General features: G+C 34.1%; 1 protein-coding gene and 1 long non-coding RNA gene across 8 annotated transcripts in view; one reads left to right on the forward strand and one right to left on the reverse strand.

The window, feature by feature from the left end:
• LOC122566798 (glutathione S-transferase-like) overlaps positions 1 to 20298 on the forward strand; it is a 57723-nt gene extending 37425 nt beyond the window's left edge. For 2 of the 4 annotated variants that reach the window (XM_043724560.1, XM_043724561.1), the window contains exons 3-6: positions 14385 to 14546; positions 15648 to 15815; positions 17879 to 18021; positions 19146 to 20298. In XM_043724560.1, the coding sequence (XP_043580495.1) occupies positions 14402 to 14546; positions 15648 to 15815; positions 17879 to 18021; positions 19146 to 19313 (624 nt within the window). In that variant the 5' untranslated portion in view covers positions 14385 to 14401 and the 3' untranslated portion in view covers positions 19314 to 20298. Of the gene's footprint in view, positions 1 to 28; positions 168 to 14384; positions 14547 to 15647; positions 15816 to 17878; positions 18022 to 19145 lie in introns of those variants that run through there. The other 2 variants (XM_043724559.1, XM_043724562.1) reach the window with 2 other exon arrangements.
• Positions 86 to 20114, reverse strand: LOC122566805. 4 transcript variants are annotated; one of them, XR_006316628.1, is made up of 5 exons: positions 19978 to 20114; positions 19136 to 19309; positions 1686 to 1943; positions 288 to 1165; positions 86 to 220 (listed from the first exon to the last, which is right to left on the reverse strand). It is a non-coding gene; the product is annotated as an uncharacterized LOC122566805 (long non-coding RNA). The 4 variants fall into 4 exon arrangements; XR_006316630.1 differs by having other exon boundaries at positions 174 to 689; XR_006316629.1 differs by having other exon boundaries at positions 174 to 1008.
• Positions 20299 to 20354: the final 56 nt, after the last annotated feature.

Consider the following 20354-nt stretch of genomic DNA (forward strand, 5'->3'; position numbering starts at 1 on the left):
GTGCTCGACGTAGCTGGAAAGCCGAGGGAGGCGAGCAAGTGGTGGCGAAGGAACACGAGGACCCCGGATTCGTTTCGCGTGCAAGCTCAGTGCGAGCCGCGCTCCGTACGAGTGTTCGTCCAACCTGCTCGAAAGGGTGGTGGAATATCCGCGCGAGGACACTGGCGGTGAGTTTAAATCGACCACATCTTCCATGGAATCATCGTGACGCTAGATGTAGCTACAAGAAATCATTCTGATCTATTTCTGTGTGTAATTTCTTTTCTTTATTTCGTGTGGTTTCTTACTTGGTCGAAGGGGTGAGGAATTTTTATGCGAGGATACTGCTGATAAATTTGCATCGTCCATCTTTTATTGGATTTATACGCAAGACCATCGACGTTGAGTTTCGCTCGATCATTGTCTATCGAATAATTATAGAATTTATTCTGATTTTTGTGCGTCTTCGGTTCTTTCCTTTGCTTTGTTTGATACTTTTTTATTTGATCTGATTCACTGCAGCAATTTTTATACGAGGAGACTGCTGGTCAATTTGAATCGATTATTTTCTGTGCAGTAATCGTGACAGTAATCGTAGCAAAATGGATATATTCTAATTTATACGTGTCCTTTGTTCCACTTTGTGTCCGGTCTTTTCTGCCTGCTTTCTACTGTTTCGTGGTACGAATGGATCCTCTGAACTTGTTGCTCTGGCAGTGAATGAAGAGTGAAGTTTAGGATTAGAAAGTGAAATGAAAGCTTCAATTCCTCGCTTGTGTTTCATTTGTGGAAAGGATTTTCATCCGAAGTTTGACATTTTTGATGGTGAAATGGACGTAAGTGTTTGTGCTTGCATTTAGTTTTTAGAAAGAATTTTGGATTGTATATGTCGATTACGTATTCTGAATGGGATGGATATTGGTCATCTTAAAAAATCACAAACACTGTTCAAACTTCTAAGGTACAATCAGAAAAATACAATGTTCATCATTTTATCTTTTCCATGCATTACTGTATTTTCATTTAGTCCTGGAAGTTATAAATACTTCTTGTCGTACCTTATCAAAATGTTCTGCTCAATGATATAATCCCATTCATCCCCTGTCATTTCTATCCACCATTTGCATCTCATAACGTAATAGTAAAACGGTACTTGTCATGAATAATAACATATTAAAAATATTATCTAGAAGAGATGAATTATTTTATAATATAAACTTTTATGTTTATTAATCCCTTAATGTTTTATATCTTAATACTTCTGTATATCGATTATACTGTAAGCTGTATATGCAAATTAATATTTTTATAGATATAATTTAAATAATACTGGATAATAGCACTGGGTAATATTATATCGAGTACTATTCCTCGAATATTTTACACATTTTTCCATATTACATAATGGAACATAATTTTTACCTAAACTACGATGCTTCTAATTAAATCTAAATATAAACGAAAGATTGCTTTCCTTCAAACTAATTGAAATTCATAAGAAAAGTAAAAGATAAAACAGAATCGATGTATCGATTAATTCCTTAAAAATTTCTACTCGATAACTGGCCCTTAACATTTCACGAACTATACGCGTTTTAATATTCATGGTTACAAGAAAGTAAGAAGAAAAGAAGCCGAAATAGGTCGACGCGTGTTAGCGGCATATTTTTTATTCATGTACCCACTTCAAAGTCGTCTATACGTACCTCACCGACCTAATACGAACAGCTCTCTTTTCGGCCTCCTCCCTTTTATTTCTCTCGCATTTTTCTTCCTCCATTTTCCCCTCCCCCATCTTTCTCTCTCTCTCTCTCTCGTTCGTTCCTTTCCTTTGGCCTGGATATTTTTCGCGTGGCTCGAGCAACGATGAATTTCCGTGCCGCGAAATTGATGACACGAGGGATAATGAAAATTTATCGGCTATAATAGCCGACGTTCTCATCAAAGACCCAGTCAATCCGTGCCTAAAAAAAAATTTTTGGAAACCGTCAATGAAGCTGTATTATATTTACATATAAACTATATTATATATAGGGTGCAGGTGTTCTATATTAAACATAGCTAAATATAGGTAAATGCAATTAAATAAAGTTAGATATACCGTAATGAAATATATTTAGTTTATGAAACTTTTCCTAAATTAAATGGGAAAATTATTCGCATAGTTGGGAATTCGTATAGTATCTATAATAAAAATTTATAAAATAACAAGACAGCTCAGGGGACTTTCCAATATTTTTTATTTCGATATATATACTGCATTTCCATTAATCTTCGTTTCAGATATTTTTAAAAGGTAGTTGTTAATATTACTTCTAGTCACTTTTTAACATTATTCGATAAAATTACATTAACAAAATCATGTTTTTCAATTATACTATTTACTACTCTTATCATTTTCATGATTCTAATTGATTACACAAGTACCCCATATATCGTAATGAAACAATTGTAAAGTTATGACTCTGAGACAACAAAATCGTAAAAATACTTAATAAAATTTGACTGAGAGAATATCCTACCAAATATTATTTTTAGCGAAGCAACAGCTTTTGTAAAGCGTATAACCTTTACAAGTTTCTGAGGTAAAATATTTCAAATCTATCTTCCCCAAAAAGAAGAATGTCATAGGAAGAAATTGTACTATACATTTTCGATCTATTTCTTCACTTATGCTAACTATAGTACGCTTAATGAGATACACTAAATATTTGAAGGCTACGAAAATCGTAACTACCAGTTGTACTATATTTTAACTAGTTACACATACTAAACTGTATTAAGTAACTTATCGATCAGTATCGCTTTTCTTTAATATGAAAGAACGAAATAAACGTAGAACAGAATTTTTACGAACAGAGACAGTATTAGGTTGTCCGGAAAGTGTATTTCTTTCGCAAACGTGTTTCTTTACAACAATGCACCTTCGTACAAACGTGAAACCAAGTCTGTGAAATTTCGCCGTGTTTATCTCAACAGAACAAAATGGATCGTACGTAATTCGACAAAATAATATAAAACAAAAAACATTGTGCGTCTACTATTTCCTCATAAAACGAAAGAAACTTTTTGGACGACCTAATAGTTCTCGAAAGATTTACGACTTGTCTATGGAAGACGAGGGATTAAAAGAACGTCGAAGAATGAGGTTCAATGGATGAACCAGCAGGAAGTTCTCGAAGCAGCCGCGAATCGCGAGTACCCTCTCGAAAAGAGATGAGAGTGAATCGAAACTGGAAGACTGCTACGACTTTTCCCCTCCGATATTCGTGAATTGAATCACGGTCAACTCAGCTTGAAAGAGAAGTTCGATTAAAAATCTTCTATTGTTAAAATTCCTTAGTCACTCTGGCAAATCTGTGATTAACTCTTAATTGGTATTCTTGGTACAGCGATAGTTACTTAATTTTAGAGTTTTAATAATATACGTTGATTTGTATTTCGTACTCTACGTAATAAGTACCATTGATACTATTTACGGCGTAGTATTAAATAATAATTTAAATTTCAAAATTGAAATTCCGTAATTATATATATATATATAATTGTATACTGAAATTATTTCATTCTGTTAGTTTAATTTGCTCAGGAGCCACGCTGATCACCTTCATAATTTCAAGCACAGAGAAAAATAGCAGAAAACAACTTTTTGAAAATTTCCCTTGGAGCCTGTGACTTTTTACAATTCCTTGCGATAGGTAATTGTAAATTTGGAAAAATAGGTCGTTCGTTTTTTAACATGCTGAATATTAATTATATACTTAAACAATTAAATCGGGGAATTTTATAGAACGTGTTTAAATTTTGTGGTATATTCAAGATCAACTTTTTCACGAGGCTGATCAGTTTATCGTGTGAAAATCTGAATGAAAAGAATTCATATGTTATTGTTAAATTAACCCTCGTCTCAAATCCTCGTTACTAATCTAATTTATACAAAATAAGGTTACAACAATAAAGAAGCTATAGAGCGACGAAGATACCCTCAAAGAAGGAGAGAAGAATCAATAATACGAGCCATTATTCGCCACTTACCTAATCTTAAATCTAACTGTAATTGTCCTTTGTTAATTTTATGATTTCCATTATGCGAATCGAGTTGAGTGTAAAAATTCTGTTTTTATTTACGACTAAACGAATCGTTGCAAAACGAAAGAACGTTACAATATAATACAGAGATTCGAACACAATTCAATTTCGTGGACGGCATGTGTTCGTGATCAATCGACGCGTCAGATAATTTATTATTGAATAAACTGGCCGGTGGCGTCTGCGTTTCATGATTGGCAAGTCGATAACGATACAACCGATAGGTAACCGAAATAAATGTTCCACATCTGCGAAGTAAACGTTGTTCTACTAAGCTTTCAACGAGTAAATATTTCTCTTCTTTCCTTCCATCGATAAATCGCGTATCCCGTAATAACATTCAACTAAATTTTACAAATTTCACCGTGGGCGGAGTAATTCCGCAGCCGAAATATAGAAAAAGAGAAGAAGATGGAACAGCGAAAGAACCAAGTCAATTTCCCTCTTTCATCCAGTTTCAGAGCGAAAAACGACATATATGATATTTTCATGCTTCAATTTACGATCAAAGGATATTCAGAGTTGCAACATTTTATCGAATCGAAACTCCCAAGCTGCATGTTTCACGCAGAGGAAATGGGAGAAAGAGTTACATAAACGCTGATAAGTGAGCCAGTGACAAGTTAAATTGATCGATTCCATTTTTAAACAAGTTTTTCGCTCTAATATCAGGTCGACTACATCGCTACACTCACTGCTGATATTTATTTAAATTTATGTTTCTATAGAGCATGATGAAGGAGAAGAACCTAGACAGAAATTTATTTTACTTACTGACTATTAATAGCTGCTAGACTTTGCATATTTGTATACTTTCGCGCGCATTTTTACATCTTTCAATTTCCCGTAAAATCTTATTCACATTGAAATCTTCAGAAACGATTAATCTCAATAGAGTCAACCTTCTTCACAAACAAGGTATTTCTAAATTGCAACTACCTTTTGAAACCAAATAGCTTCCAAGATATTTCATAGACAATATATACATATTTTTCATCCTAATTCCGAGCACTCTTTTCACATGGATTTCCAAACGTAAAACAAAACGTAATACGCGAGAAATATCTTTTCGAAGACGACATCACGAGTGAGTTTCACCTTGCGAGTAGAAGAAACTTTCTCAAAAAGTGTCGCGATTAGGCAACTTATTGGTATTAACAGATTATTAACAGGAAGACAAAACAAATTCCGTTACACAAATCGGATGATCGAGTTTTCAGGAGAGAGAAAGAGAAAGAGAGTGTGTGTGAGAGAGAGAGAAACAAGATTTATTGAAGGGAGGATGAGGGAACGGAAACACTTTGAGCTCCATGCTTCGACCTGTTCAGCCGCCAACCGAATTAGCGTGGCATCCAACATTGATTTTGCGTCCATAGCGTGGAACCATGTCGTATTTATTGTTTAGCAGGTTTCCTGTGTCCTATGAATTTCGGTCTTGCCGTAAGATACCGCAAGATGCAGCTCGTTTTCCTTAGACTCCGATGTGAAATCGCGTGAAAAAGTAAGAATGAAGGCGTTTCCATCGGATCGCGATTGCACTTTATCGTATTAATTAACTCGAAATTACAGCGTAGTCCTGGAAAATCGTATTAATCGAGGTAATCCGATGCAATTGATTCACGGCCAGCGTACTGCTGCGCATCACGCGAGTCGTTGTCTCAATTATTGAATTGCTCGTTGCGAAGTATTGTAGCGGAACCTCGGAAACGAAATTAACGATGTAATTGGGGACGAGATGCATTGTAACGATGGAAAATATTTTAGTTATAACAGCTAATTCGAAGGTTGGACAATATCAATCGAACTGTTTGCTGGTGTTTGCTCGAGGATTCGAACATGTAGGATTATAGCGATTGAGCAGTTAGATCTGATCGTATCTGTTAATTTTTGTGTCGTTAATGGATAATATGTTGTATTCTTTGGTTTACTATATACACGTATTCCGATTTATAAATTATATTTGTAAATTTTCGTTAGTAATATTAATATTACAGTAATCGTATGCTATATTGTTTTTTGTTTTAAACCTTTGCACTGGAAGGTTTCGTTTATTCATATTACCAGATACTCCAAGTAATTTCAGTAGAAAGAACGTGTTTTCATATAATTAGTTAAATATATGCGTAGAATGAAGAGTCATAGCCGCATCACTCACCACCAATCACTCACTTACTATCATTGCGCAGTGCGATACGATTTTGTTTGGTAGTGTAATATATTTTCGGCCAATACGTTTATCTTTCTGATTGTATCTTACCTGCTCGTTGCAAGAATACGCGAGATAATTATGATTTGACAGGTTAAAGACAAATTTTTAATGGCTTCGTAGCGGAGCGCTCGATTGCGGAAGGTTAAAATAGCGTCGAATAAAATTGAAATTGTTAATAGATCATTTTCTGATATTAAATTTCAATGGATCTTCATGGAAATTGGAACAATGTCTGATACTATTATTTATCTTAGAAAGCTTGGAAAACTATCGAGAAATAGTTTATTTTAACATTTAGAAACATATGTTTAGATAAAATCAGGAAATTTGATCGCATAGTATTTAGAGATCTTTTATTGGTTGGAGTAATATTCGTTTGTTTCTAAAATGTACTTGTCAAGATAGTATTATATAAAAATGTTGAGTCTCGACAGGTTAATTTCTCATGTGAATTTCCATGAAGCTTGAGAAAATAGAATTTGTAATTAGCGTTATTTGCAACAGAAATTTATTTTCCCCGAAAGCCATGTAGGTTACAAATATTCCTAGTAGCAAAGCGTGTGAACTACATTCCCTTCTCTATGTACGTACATATGTACCCTTAAAATTTCATTAAAATCGTTCTTACGTCATTTTGAAATCCATTCTAAAATCGATTCTGTGGTGACAACCAACGGTGTAACTTTATAATTCGACGAAACTTTCCAATGCATTTTAAACAGACAAATTTTTACAATTCCAATATAGAGAAGGTATAAAAATAAAATAGTTATTTTTCTTGCTCGGTTCTAGATGAAAACAATAAAAGTTGCGTGAACAGTGATTAAATTGTTTTAAGGAAAAACCTCCTATTTCTTGTTTTATATATTGACTTTTTGTTGCAATATTTTCCAAGAGCTTCGACTAGCATCGCGCCGTATAAAATCGTAGAAAAAGGTGCTAGTACTCTTTATAGTTGCATAGCTTCCATCATCGCCTAGGTAACAAGCCTCGCTTCGTCTTTGACGCGACAATCTCGTTACCGAGACTTCGATCTTCGAGTTGCTTAATGCGATATCGACATCAGAACGATGCCTCGACAAGAAAGTCATCAAAATAGTTTTTCAGATTTTATTCATGTAATCTCGAAAGTGACTCGATATCGACCGAGAATAATACGATGTTTCATTTATTTGTCGAAGCTTGATTTTTGACTTTTCATTGCAACCAACGAGATTTGAGATTACTGACACGACAAATAGAAATTTATTGTCATAACTAGCAACGTTGTAAATTGCTCGTATTTGCTTTGATACGAAGACGGATTAAAAATTATTAAAATTTAACAATTTAATAGCATTTACAAATATTCGTATTATTTAACCGTATTACGTTATATAATTATATCATAATTGACAATACGGAAGTGTCACTTTTTCTGTATATCTAAATATAATATCGTTTGTTTCTTTATAATAACTGTGCAATTCCATCGTATTGGTGCGTTTTGTAATTCTACTCCTAACTAATTACATTAAATCAACGTCAGTCATTCGCATAATAACAATTCTATTCCCTGATATTCCCAATCCGAAAGCAAATATCCTCTTCCAAATTGTTGCGTATGTATAACCATCTGATTTCTATAGTGATATATTAGCCGTACGTTATTACGTGGATTCTTCATTGTACGAACGTAAGTAGCCAAGTGAAATTTGTGATGTTCCTTGATCTATGTACGTTACGATCAACGTTTACAACAGGCAACGAAAGTTTTCCCGAGTCGTTGCACGTTCAGCAAGAAATTAATCAGCAGTAAAGGAAAATATAAAGTTCCCCTGTATTTCTAATTTTGTACTTTGTAATGTTACGGTTTCTAATCTTCCACCATAATTCACACTTTAAGAAAAATTAATCAATTGCATTAATTACATTGCTTAAAATCATCGAATTTATCTAGTCGGTTAAGCGTGTAGAATCGACGAACGAAAGATTATTCAATGAGAAAACTCGAAATTACCAAAGTGAACTTTTGCCTGCGTTGAAGTAGCATTTAAAGGATGAATGCGATACTCAGTCGAAAACGTTTCGAGTTCGAGTTTCTATTCGCCTCCATATGAACCCATTGGATAATCGATACGAGTTGCTCGTTACACTGTAATTCCTTGCTTGCAAATTTGAAAGCCACCCCCATAGGCCCTGTTAATCGGTCAGACTGGCGCAGAGACGCGTTTCATTTGCTATAATCCGATCTTCGGACGGTTTAGTTATCGTCGCATTCTGACGCTGCTTACCAGCAGATTAATCTCTAGCAAACAATAGGAGGCGTCACAAACAGACCAGTTGCTTCGTAGTTAGCGAGTCTCTGGGTGTTCGGAATATGAGGATCCAGCTGATCCACCATTACAATTAATCGGATTAATTTTCGCTCCCTCTCGCCAGGGGATATATGGAATAATTGATTTTCTGAATCAGGGATTTGATGGGTATTTCATCTCCGGCAATATACAGTAAATATAAAATATAGCGAAAAATACATAGCAAATCGTGCTTCTCCTTTTCATTTCTTATCTTCATCTGTTCTCAAGATACATATTTTTTGCAGTTTTCCGCAATGGGACAGAAAGCGGAACGTCTTGAGGCTACCATTTTTTTTCTTTTTACAATTTAATTTCATTTCTTAAATGTTCGTTAGAACATTTTCCAATATTTTGTAAAATTTCACACGCATCCTCGCTTCCTTCGCTATAAGACGCGAAATACACGTTTACTTCAGCATCGACGAGTCTCCAACTCACCGACGCCTCTTTCTCGGCGTTTCCCATAGTCCGCTTTCCATTCTGTCCGCGTTTCAACCCCCAACCACCATTTCTATTCAACGTGTACACACATCCAAATATGGGTTAACCGTGACACGGGAAAACTCAGCGTCAGAAACGAACGAAGAAACGCCTAACCATCGTGAAAGCGATGTGAACACGGAAATCGGACGAGGCGAAGTTAATTTCGACTATCAGCCAGCGTTGGGCAATGAATCTCGACGATTTCCGCGAGCATATTCGACTTATCTGCTCGAGCACGCCTTACAATCACGATAACACCTTCTGTTGCACGCACGTGAACACGCAACCCTCTCGTTACCCTCGAAACGAGCGGTCAGAGATCCGCGAACAAGATTGAAATTCGTTACGGTTACGGAAGCAGTTTACGAGCCTGTGAATTACGAGGATCGTTTCGAAGAATGCAGTGAGCGATCCCATGGAGCGTAATTCTCAGCCCATTAAGGGGCAACGTTGCGTCAGCGAATTTCATCTGCCATCTTTTCCCCAATGAATTTGCATTATCGAATTCTATTCATTAACATTACCACCACGACAAGCAATTCCAAGGATAAACTTCGCGTTTACCTCGTCTTTGCTTTTTCCATCTGGATTCTACAATTTCATGAGTTTTAAAGGATCTGGATAAAACGGCATTATGAGAAACTGTTGGTTGATTCTTCATGGGTTAACATAGTTTTGAAGAAATTCTTCCAGCAACCGGAAAGAATATTGGACATTGAATTCGGATACAGTACAAATTCTGAGAACTTTGAAAATGACATGATGCTACAACGTCGCTGTGAAGACCAATATAATATTACTCTAGAGGCTTTCACAGCTCGAATTGCCACAATTATTTTTTATACTTTCGATCCCTGATCATGCCAATAGCTATGAAACGCGTTATTTTTAAAAAATAAAATATATAATACAAGTATGTATAGAATTGTTGAAAGGGTCAGTTTAATAGACTTTCGTCGATGATCTATACAACTAAAATTCTTCATATTAAATTCAATTCCTAAAATCTTCAAATCTACCGATAGTTTGATCGAATCTTCGATTATAAATCGACGTAAAATTTGTGGATACTACAAGCGTAGCCATCGTTCGGTATCTCGTAAACGTCTGATGAAGAAGCACATGTTACAAGGCTTATACATCAAATATATAGAGCAACTGAATATAACTGACTTCCCAATATTTCAATATTCCAGGTTCCATACATCGGATGTCGATTAATACGAGACATGAGAAGTCAATCAATCGATATTTTCAATGGCACGTAATCTTGATAAAAGCTGTACAAACTTGCACTCCTATTTTCCTTGTTTACAACGGGAAATTGAATATTTTGTAATTAAATTGTAGAAACAGAAGCAATAAAATGTTGCGTGGCTTGTCGCAATAACGTAACGAATCGATATAACGATTGCCACAGATAAATTAATTAATATCAATCTCGTAATCCTCTATCGCAGCTGTCTTTATTTCCGCGTAGTTTGTATCAAATTCATCGCGTTTCATCGTGAGAAATCTTCAGCCGCTCCAGAAGTTCCGTGAAGATTAATCCTTCATAATTGAAGAGCGGAAATAGATAAAGCTGCAGTGGCAAAACTATAGTTTTATGGGAAACTATTGTTTATAAAAAATTGTTTGTTTATGAGAATGTTATTTATTAGAAAAATATAACGATACTTATTTATTACGCATATTATACTACTTTATATAATTTTACGATTTCTCTGTTCTATCATTTCAAAGATCTGTTAATTAACGATAAAAAAAATGTTATATCTTAAGAGAAGATATGTAAGTCCATTATGTAGTTTGCTTAAGAAGGTCAATACAGATTTTCTTATCTGATGGGATAATTGAGGCAGATTTATCTACGCACATGTTCAAGCACGATGGAGGGAATTTGCTGGCACATGGTGCACACAGTCTAATTTAGGAAACTAATCGTATAACATACATCACACACAACCTATATCACGTATGAAATGTTAAAAACTGTACGAATTATTATGATTACACTTCCCTCCATATTTACTGATATTAATATTCATACAAACAACCTTTTTATGGAAAAACAAAATTTTTTTTCGAAAATGATACTTCCAATTCTTTTTATTCTCACTATTTAATTTCTAGCCGTATCAAGTAACAACGAAAAAAAATAATGCAGGAAAAAAACGTTATGCAGGTTCATATTTTTGAGGATATAATTAAAAAAGTAAACCATCGGTGGAAAATTGTTTCACCTATCGAGAATTTTGGAAAATATAATTAGAAAGGTACAACCTGGATAGAAAATTTTTGGGTGGAGCATTTTTGAAAATATAATTGAAAAAGTGGAATCTGGATAAAAAATTGTTTTACCTACCAAGCATTATAAAAAGTAAGTTTAATAAAAGTATACCTTGGATATTTCATATATTTTTTCATATTATACGCATTCGTTAAAATTTTACACTTCCAAATATCCTGCTATACTTGCACAAAAATGCGCAGTCTAGTGATATCCCTCTTACTGTTCCTTGCATTTTCTTTCTAATCATCTCTCGCTCGCTTTTACTGATATTATTCTCAGCGTAAGTTCAGAGTGGCGGTTGCTGGCTTTCCAACTCGGGAACGCGCGGCTGCTTGTTAAATGAAATATCAAACGTAAGAATTGCGGCAGTCTTAACGCGAGATAATTCATTTCGTGGCACAAAACGCACGTCGTTGAATATTAATTCATATTTCATATAAGTTGCGAATGAAAAAAGGAGATAGGAAAGAACAAAGATCCAATAATTACCGTGAATCTTTACGCAATTTCGTATCTTTATGAGCACAGGTGAAGAAACGTAAGCCAAGCAGAAATTTGTTTCTAAACGTGCTGCTACATATTATTAGAAGTACTCCACTTTCGATATTTTACATATTTTCTACATTTTTCTGCATTTTTGTATCCTTAAACTTTCCGTAAACGCGCAAACGTCAGCGCTCTGATAATGACAAGCAAGATTCTACTGATAAAAATAAAGCATCGAATTCCACTGAACTTTCAGAAATGTAATTCTCAAATCACATAAATTAAAAAGAAAGAACAAAAGAAAGTACAAATATATATATATATATATATGTACTATATATATATATATATATATATATATATATATATATGTATATAGCCACAAATCAATTTGGATGACGACAGAAAAAATAGATAGCAATAATGTCTCCATGAATATTATCATAATTTATTGGAATTTACATAAAAGCCAAAGAGTGCTATTTTTTCGATGACACGGCGTTTTGTCGAGTTAGATAAATATGAATTGTGTGTTTGAACAAGTGTTCGATCATGTTTCACACGACTGAAAAGGAAATCACAAGACGAGGTGTCCCCTGGTTGGAAGCAACAAATCGCAATACGAGGATGGAAAATGAATGACACCGGGAGGATTACGAGGGATGAGAAATCTGTCGAAAGCGTGAAAGGCTCGCGGTCACCGGGTTTCTCCAGTTCTGTCGCTTTTAACGCCGAGTTCTTCCGCTTCGAGGATAGAAGCTGCGAAATGTCGAGGCCATTGTCCAAAGATTTTCAAGAATATCCGATGCAACGTCTCGAAATTTACGATAGCAAGTCTGATAAATTCTTATCTCTTCGTCCATTCGTCGCCAATTTTTTAATACCCTCGTAACTTGTAGCGACAAATAAAAATATTGGTACAAGCCAATTTTTTTTTAGATAAAATCTTGTGTAAATTTACAAAAAATATGATTCTTCGTTTAATTTTTTCCCCTTATTGTCTTTATATATTTAGAGTTTAAACGCGTTATAAGTACGTTTTGCTTTTTAACACGATTACGTAGAATTCTTATTCTGAATAAATTATTTGTTTTCGCTCCATAAATGTTTTTAAATTACAGTGCATTTAATCTTGAAGTGCACAGTAACATTTTATACTTTTTACGTTCTACGGATTTTCAGGATCGGTTAAAAATTAAATTACAATAATAGTAATTCTCAATATTAATGTCAGACGTGGATACTTCACTGTTTTGTATAATAATTTGTTATCTTGGCACCGATCAAGGTATTAATTAACCCTTCCTCAATAACCTTCACCATTCTTTTTGAGCTCGTACCATTTTAAATAGACTTTCAAATAGATTTCAAAGATTTGCCTGTTCAAATAAAACGTGATCTTTTTATTTCCCTAACAGTCGTCCCGTTACTGTTCCGTTGTCTCCAACAGATTGTGGATTCGTTTAAAAAACATTTGCAACGAAAAACAAATCCACTCGCAGAAATGTTATCCAATATCGCATTTATAACTTTCATAGACACCCTCCTCCCGTTGCTATCATTGTAAACAGATTGAAACTTCGTTTGCAAACATTCGCGATTAAAAAAAAAAAAAAAGAAAGAAGAATTAAATGCAATTTTATGTTGTGTTCCATTTATAATTTTTATAATTGTCTTCCCGACGTTGTATCATTTTAAATGGCTTTTTTCTATTCGTCTATGTTGCGGCGAGATCAACAGTCCTAATTACTAAATTGCACGATGTGTTCATATAAATTCACTTTTTATGAACGCGATGAAACGAAATGAAACCTAAGTAGAGATTTGTTTTCTCATCAAATATAACGAGTTTTATACTTTGGATAGATTGCCTCGTTGTGAAAAAGTCTTAATCGTTTATAATTGCGATTATGTAATTGCATAATAATAAGTCATATTTTTAAGAAACATTCTTACATGCTGTCACACACTCTAATTAGAAAAGGATCATGAAACGTTCGGTTTATGGTATTATTTGTTTGTAGATCTTCGTGATTCCGCAAACTTTTTCAAATATGAAAATATGTATATACAAAATTAAATATTTTTTTCAATATCAACACTTCTTGCGTTTATGTTGTCCTTGTCGGAATTATGTTATTTCGTGTATCTTGTTGCTTTTTATACGATAGAACTGAAAAAGCCGAAGATAAATATCTGCTACTTTAACGTATTAATAAGATATATGATTCTATTTAAAAAGATAAAGTTGATCTTCATTTATCACGAACGTGTTCACGTAAAAAGAAACTAATTACATTTAATTATTTTTTTCTCAGAACAGAATAGGTCTCGTTCGAAATATTTTTCGATATAATTAATTGTTTCAAAAAATCCAGCCTTCTAAATGATTTATCTTACGTAGTATACGAATTATTCCATCTATAAATAAATTATTCTTTGTATACACAAACACGCATACAGTCTGTTAATTACACGAGATAATTGTAACATTCTTCTCGATAAGTTGGCAGGTAAAGAAAAATGAGCGAGGGACTACCAACTTACAAATTGATCTACTTTAACGCCCGTGGTCGTGCCGAGCATATTCGCTACATATTTGCATACGCTGGCATCGACTATATCGACGAGAGGATCCCCAAAGAACGCTGGCCTGAATTGAAGAAATGTAAGTGCGAGAAATCGATTTTTACTTTCATCGTTCAACTCTCAGATATCTACCATTTACTCAAACTTTCCTGTATATAAAACTTTCGTTTCACGCGCAGGCTAAACTTACTTAAAGTAGAATTTCATACGGAATAAAGTCGAACTTTTCATTAAGTTTTCCTTCCGTAATATCGTGTTTACCGAATACCAGCTTAATTCACTTACGGTCCCCGAATTTTTATGTTGCAATCTTTATTGCTTTCAGTGAATCGAAACATTTCGAATATTTTGAGAAAACCGTAAGTAGGTGACATAAAATAGGAATACAAAAATACTTCTATGTTTCTCGTGCATCTAAAAAATTTGTAGGATTTGTCGGGAAAAAGGATAAAAAATTAAAATCAGTTTGAAAATGAACAAGAACATAGCTGAAAAGTCAAAAGAACAAAGCAGACATAAAATTCGATTTTCCGTTGCGATATTTGTATCGTAAATAGTATAATAAAAGTTTTTACGCAGCATAGTATTCGATATAATCTTATATGTCTCTTGCAGATAGAGAAGCAAAAAATCAACGTAAGTCTGTAAATCAATCCTGTCGGTGTAAAACACAAAATTACGTTCGCAAGAGACATTCGATTTATATTCCTTGCATTTCAATTTTCAATACAAGAACCGTGTACATTTTCTAATATTTTTTCCGTGTCTGGTATTATGCGACGTGAATTTTTTATTCGCAGTCGTAAGTCCACTATCATTGCATAAGGTCTTCCCGCAAAACGATACTGATCGTTCCTCGTACATTCAGTACACCGCATTAAACAGAGTCGTTCCTTTCCGTGAGAATTAAAAATTTTATACTCGATCTTTTATCCTTGATTTTAAAACCTTCCCAACAGTCAAAGACACTCGATACCCTGACCATCGTAATCGTAAAAAAAGAAAAAAAAAAGAAAGAAGAAGACATTTCTGTATTTCCTTACTAGGCCATGTTGATTAAAAGCGAAATTATTTCGATTCATCTATTCACAAGAACGCAACGGCCTCGGAAGCTGTGTTGTGATTTCCTATCGATCGTTTCCCTCTACACAGTGTTCATACGAGTCATGTTTGTTCTTAGCAATGCCTTATGGAATGCTGCCTGTGCTGGAGATAGACGGGAAACCGATAGCGCAGAGCAACGCTGTGGCGCGATACTTGGCGAGGAAGCACAATCTAACGGGAAGGGACGAATGGGAAGCGATGATGTGCGACGTGCTCGTCGATACTCTTGGAGATTTGAAGCAATGTGAGTGACTGACGAGATGACTTTGCATTTGTCTCACCACGGAGACAGACGTTCAAGAATTCATTGTGAAAAGACGAGTACAAACAAGATACGTATGTCTTTCCGTTAAGCGAATGTTACAGTTTGTCAAACTGTTTACAAAAGTCAATTTTTAGATTATAGAATCGTAGATAGAATTTAGAAGATAGAAACTTTTAGTAGTCACTTTTAGTTTTTATCGTTCTCTTTTGAAGAATATGATCGTAAAATTCGTTTCTCTTTTTAAAATAATACATCTCTATTTTCTTTCTTCTTTTTCCGTTTAAAATATAAAAATATCGGCGTCTTATCGACAATAAGGAGACTACGTTATGATACAACGATTCCAACTGAAGACTTCTATCGACATCACGAATTCGATGGCTTCCAAATTTTCTTCTCTGCAATCTCAGACGCTCAACTTGAAAGAATCTTTCAGATCCCTCGACAAACACTCGACCCAGTTTATCTATTATCATAATCTTTCTACGGGATTTTTTTAACTGCGTTAACGAGTAACGGGACAATATCACGTTTCTCTCAACGACTTTCAATGTTCCACAACTTTTGTTCTTTGCAAATCCCTGTCTCTATGTGATAAACGCTGGTTATCCGCGGAAGGAGCGAGGACAACGAAGTGTTACTCAATGATCGAAGAGAAGAAGATCCTGGTACGCGATAACGTTACTAATTTCCAATTACGATATGCGTGATTACGTAACATCTGCTGTCTGCATAATGCGTTAACGATCCGCGCGTAGATCGCATAAATATAAATCGAAGGGAATGGAATAGCTCGAAACTCATGCAACTATCCGCAGGTGTTTAAAATCGTGTTTTTACACCGCCAACGTAACGTCACGCCAGTCGAATCGAAAAATTATTACTAGACAGAGAAGGTGAACAAAAAACCAGGTAAATAGGCTGCCGATTGAATAATATCATAACGATCGTATCTCTGGTTTTTTCCTCGTCTTTTATATTTGTTTCAAATGTATAAAATATAATTGTATCGATATCGTCCACGATTAAAGCCATCCATCCGCCATCGACGAAGAACGAACGATTATATTTTATCATTTACGCGAATCCTTTTCTTTTCTTCTTTCTCTATTTACGTCCCTCGCCTCGCTTCGTAACGTCGATGATTCACAATTCGATGCACCTGAACAGCTGGAACGTCGCAGATTTTTCCATACGATAACAAACGTGTTTTTGATGGCCTGCTTTAAACCGTGACGATCATCATGACGTGCATCAATTGGCGAACGATGTAGTACGACGATACTCCTACGCAACTTTTTTTTTTACACTGTTCTTTTCCTCTATTTTTTCCTCCTGTGTGTTATCACATGATCATGAGATACCTATATAGAAAATGCAAAGAGTCTGTGAAGAATTTTCAGATACATAAGCTTATCATAATCATTAAGCAAAAGCTGAGACGCAAAATATTGCTCAAGATGTAATTATGTAATATTTACACAATTTCTAGAAAACCGTTTATATCTTGTTGTTATTCTTGATACTTTCATGGAGATAAGTATAGTATACTTTATTAAGACCTAGATAAAAGACTTTTTTCTCGTTTCTCTTCTCCTCTTACTTAATCACTAAGAGTTATATAACGTTTACTCGATAATTCTGCTTCTCTTGACCTTCCCAAAAATAGTTATTTATATCTCGACATTCTTGGTACTTTTAATCAAACTTCAACAAGAGTACTTTACTCGTCAGAAATAAATAAAAAAGCTCCAAGTAGAAGCAAGGATTTACTTGCCTTTCCTTTCTCGAATCTCAGTTAGCAATGTTGTTCCTCTTGAAAGATTTTCCAAGTTTCTAAGACAATTTCCACGGTGGTAACATTGTATATATTTCAAATATCGTGAACCACAGAAACTTGCAGAGGCAATATTGAAGAAAGCAAAGAGAATGAAGAAATTGTAGAAACTATGAGAGGCTACTCCTTCTTTCACAACTTATTTCTTCTCCGTTTGGGGGAAAAACACAAATGAACTTAACGGTTGGTTTCATATACGTTTCAGCTATATCTCAATATCGCACGGAGGAGGACCACTGCAAGAAGGAAGAGAAGAAGGCGAAACTTTTGAAGGAAACAATACCATTTTACTTGAATAAATTCGAGCAGACTGTTGGCGAAAATGGAGGATATACCGTTGCTTCCACCGTAAGATTTTTTATCCAAATTTAATGTTAAAATTTTTACTCTTTGCGCAAACTGGGCCATGTTGTTCATAACAAAGTACTGAAACTTTGTTGCGACGAGACAGCTTTAACTGTTGAGAGCAGCGTGTATCTTTAAAATTCACTGGTATCCTGTTAGTTTACTATGTACAAATGAATTTGCCAAGATTTTCAACTTTTCGATAATTATTCATATATCTTTCTCATCAAGGAAGTTTGATAGAAATTATTACTATCGTAAGCAAAGCAAAGATTAAGATATGTAAAATGATTTTTCTGCATATGAGACTCTTGTTTAGTGAGTGATAAATGATGCCATTCGAAATATCAATTGGCAAGTCTAATATACACATATACATACAATATAATGATGCTTATAAGTATAATCACTTAATTACAGATATCTGAATTTTTCTCACTACCACAGACATAGATACGTATTATCGTTCCTTAGATCAATTTATTTCTTTCATTACTGTGTTATTATATAATAATAATAAATAGTCATATTAAATTAATTTAGTATGACTATGTTCTTAATAATACATGTTTCATTGCAAAATATTTGGCGATTGAAGAGCTCATAGCAAAAATGAAAGTGAAAGAATACTCTAGAGTTTACGATTTCAATTTCTTTAACGAGATATTCATCATATTACACAATTCCTGTAAATGTATTTGTAATTATGTCGCCGAACAATTGTATTTAATTAAATTAGTTATTAATTAATTATAAATTAATTAAATTAGAAGTTGTAGAATCACGAGAAGGATTATTAGAACTGCCTAATTTCCATTCGACATTGATTCAGGATACACATCACTTTTTTTTAAATAATACCAATTTCGTCGTTTTTAATTAACAGATACCTCAAATGTTGAAGTTTCTAAAATTATCCACTAAATTCTGGCAATAAAATAAAATCCAAATTCTTCCTAAAAAGCAAGTGATCTCTAGTTAAGAGATTCAATGTATTAAAATTCAAAAGAGCGCTAAGATAAAGCTGTGAAAAATTGCTCTTCGATTTTTCACATTTTTCAAGGTAAATTAAAAAAAATTGTTTAATAGAGAAGGTACAAAATAAATGTATACAAACCGTTTTTCAGACGACGTGGGCGGACTTCGTGTTTGCAGTGGCCCTTGAAAATTTCGAGAATATTTTTGGTGCGACGGCTTTAGAAAATTATCCAGGTCTTCGAGCGTTGAAGAAAAGGGTTCATGAAATACCGGCTATTGTTGGTTGGCTGGCTAAGCGGCCACACACAGAATTCTAAAAATGTCGAAATTATATACGCGTGAAAAAAAGATGAACGAGTACATATCTACACTCTATGTGTACGCTTCGCAGGTATCGCTGTGTTGGTAAATTTTCGGAGTTACACGTGTCGCAAAATGTAACAGTTTTATTAAAAAAAAAAAAAATTGTGTGTCTGCGAGTACGCTAAAAGTTTAACTATAAAAAGTCTAATCTAAGTTTTGTTCTTTTGTGAAAGATATTATGTGTTTTGAAAGAACACAATATATAGTAAATGTATGTTAGTAACGTGGAGTATCATGAGATAAAAAACGCGCCATTTTCTTTTTAACTTGTTCTTTAAAGTTCGAAAATTTTGTTTCTTTTATTCGTACCTAACTTTTTAATAAAATGCACGATTAAATCTTGTGTTTCGTTTAAACAACTTGTGGTTGATCGTTATTTCGGATTATTTGGATATCGTGTGAATGTACTATTTCCCTATAATTTTACAATACCAGAATAAAGTACGATATCTTATCGATGAGAAGCATGAAATAACCTTAAAATGATATGAAGAGGTATTAAGAGAGGGAAAAATCATCGAATGTTATTTCTATATGTCTATGTACTACTTTAAATAATGCTTAACTCGAGATACTTTTTTCGTCTCTTCATGATACGTATTCGAAATATGTACTTACGGTCAGTACCGAGTGCAAATATGATGTTCTTCGAAGATAAAAGATGGATTTGAAAACGTCAATGTATGTAAATTAAATTTGATTTCGACATATGTAACACAATTTGTATGGACAATGAAGTGTACGAGTCTACGAATTACGAAGTAAAAGTATTGATATACGTATCGATATTTCTGATCGTTGCGATATCTCTAGTCAATACAAAGTTCTAACTGAATGTTATCGATTAAGCGTTAAAAGACGATAAAATATGTATCGAATCGTTGTAATTGCAAAGTTGTCGACTGATGCAATGTAATAATAATGTCGTATAAAAAACGAGTAGTTTTACGTTATTTTTCTCACCAATCGTTTGTAATATTACGTTAATAGTTTCA

The sequence above is a fragment of the Bombus pyrosoma genome, linkage group LG4 (assembly GCF_014825855.1).
Source record: "Bombus pyrosoma isolate SC7728 linkage group LG4, ASM1482585v1, whole genome shotgun sequence".
Lineage (NCBI taxonomy): Eukaryota > Metazoa > Arthropoda > Insecta > Hymenoptera > Apidae > Bombus > Bombus pyrosoma.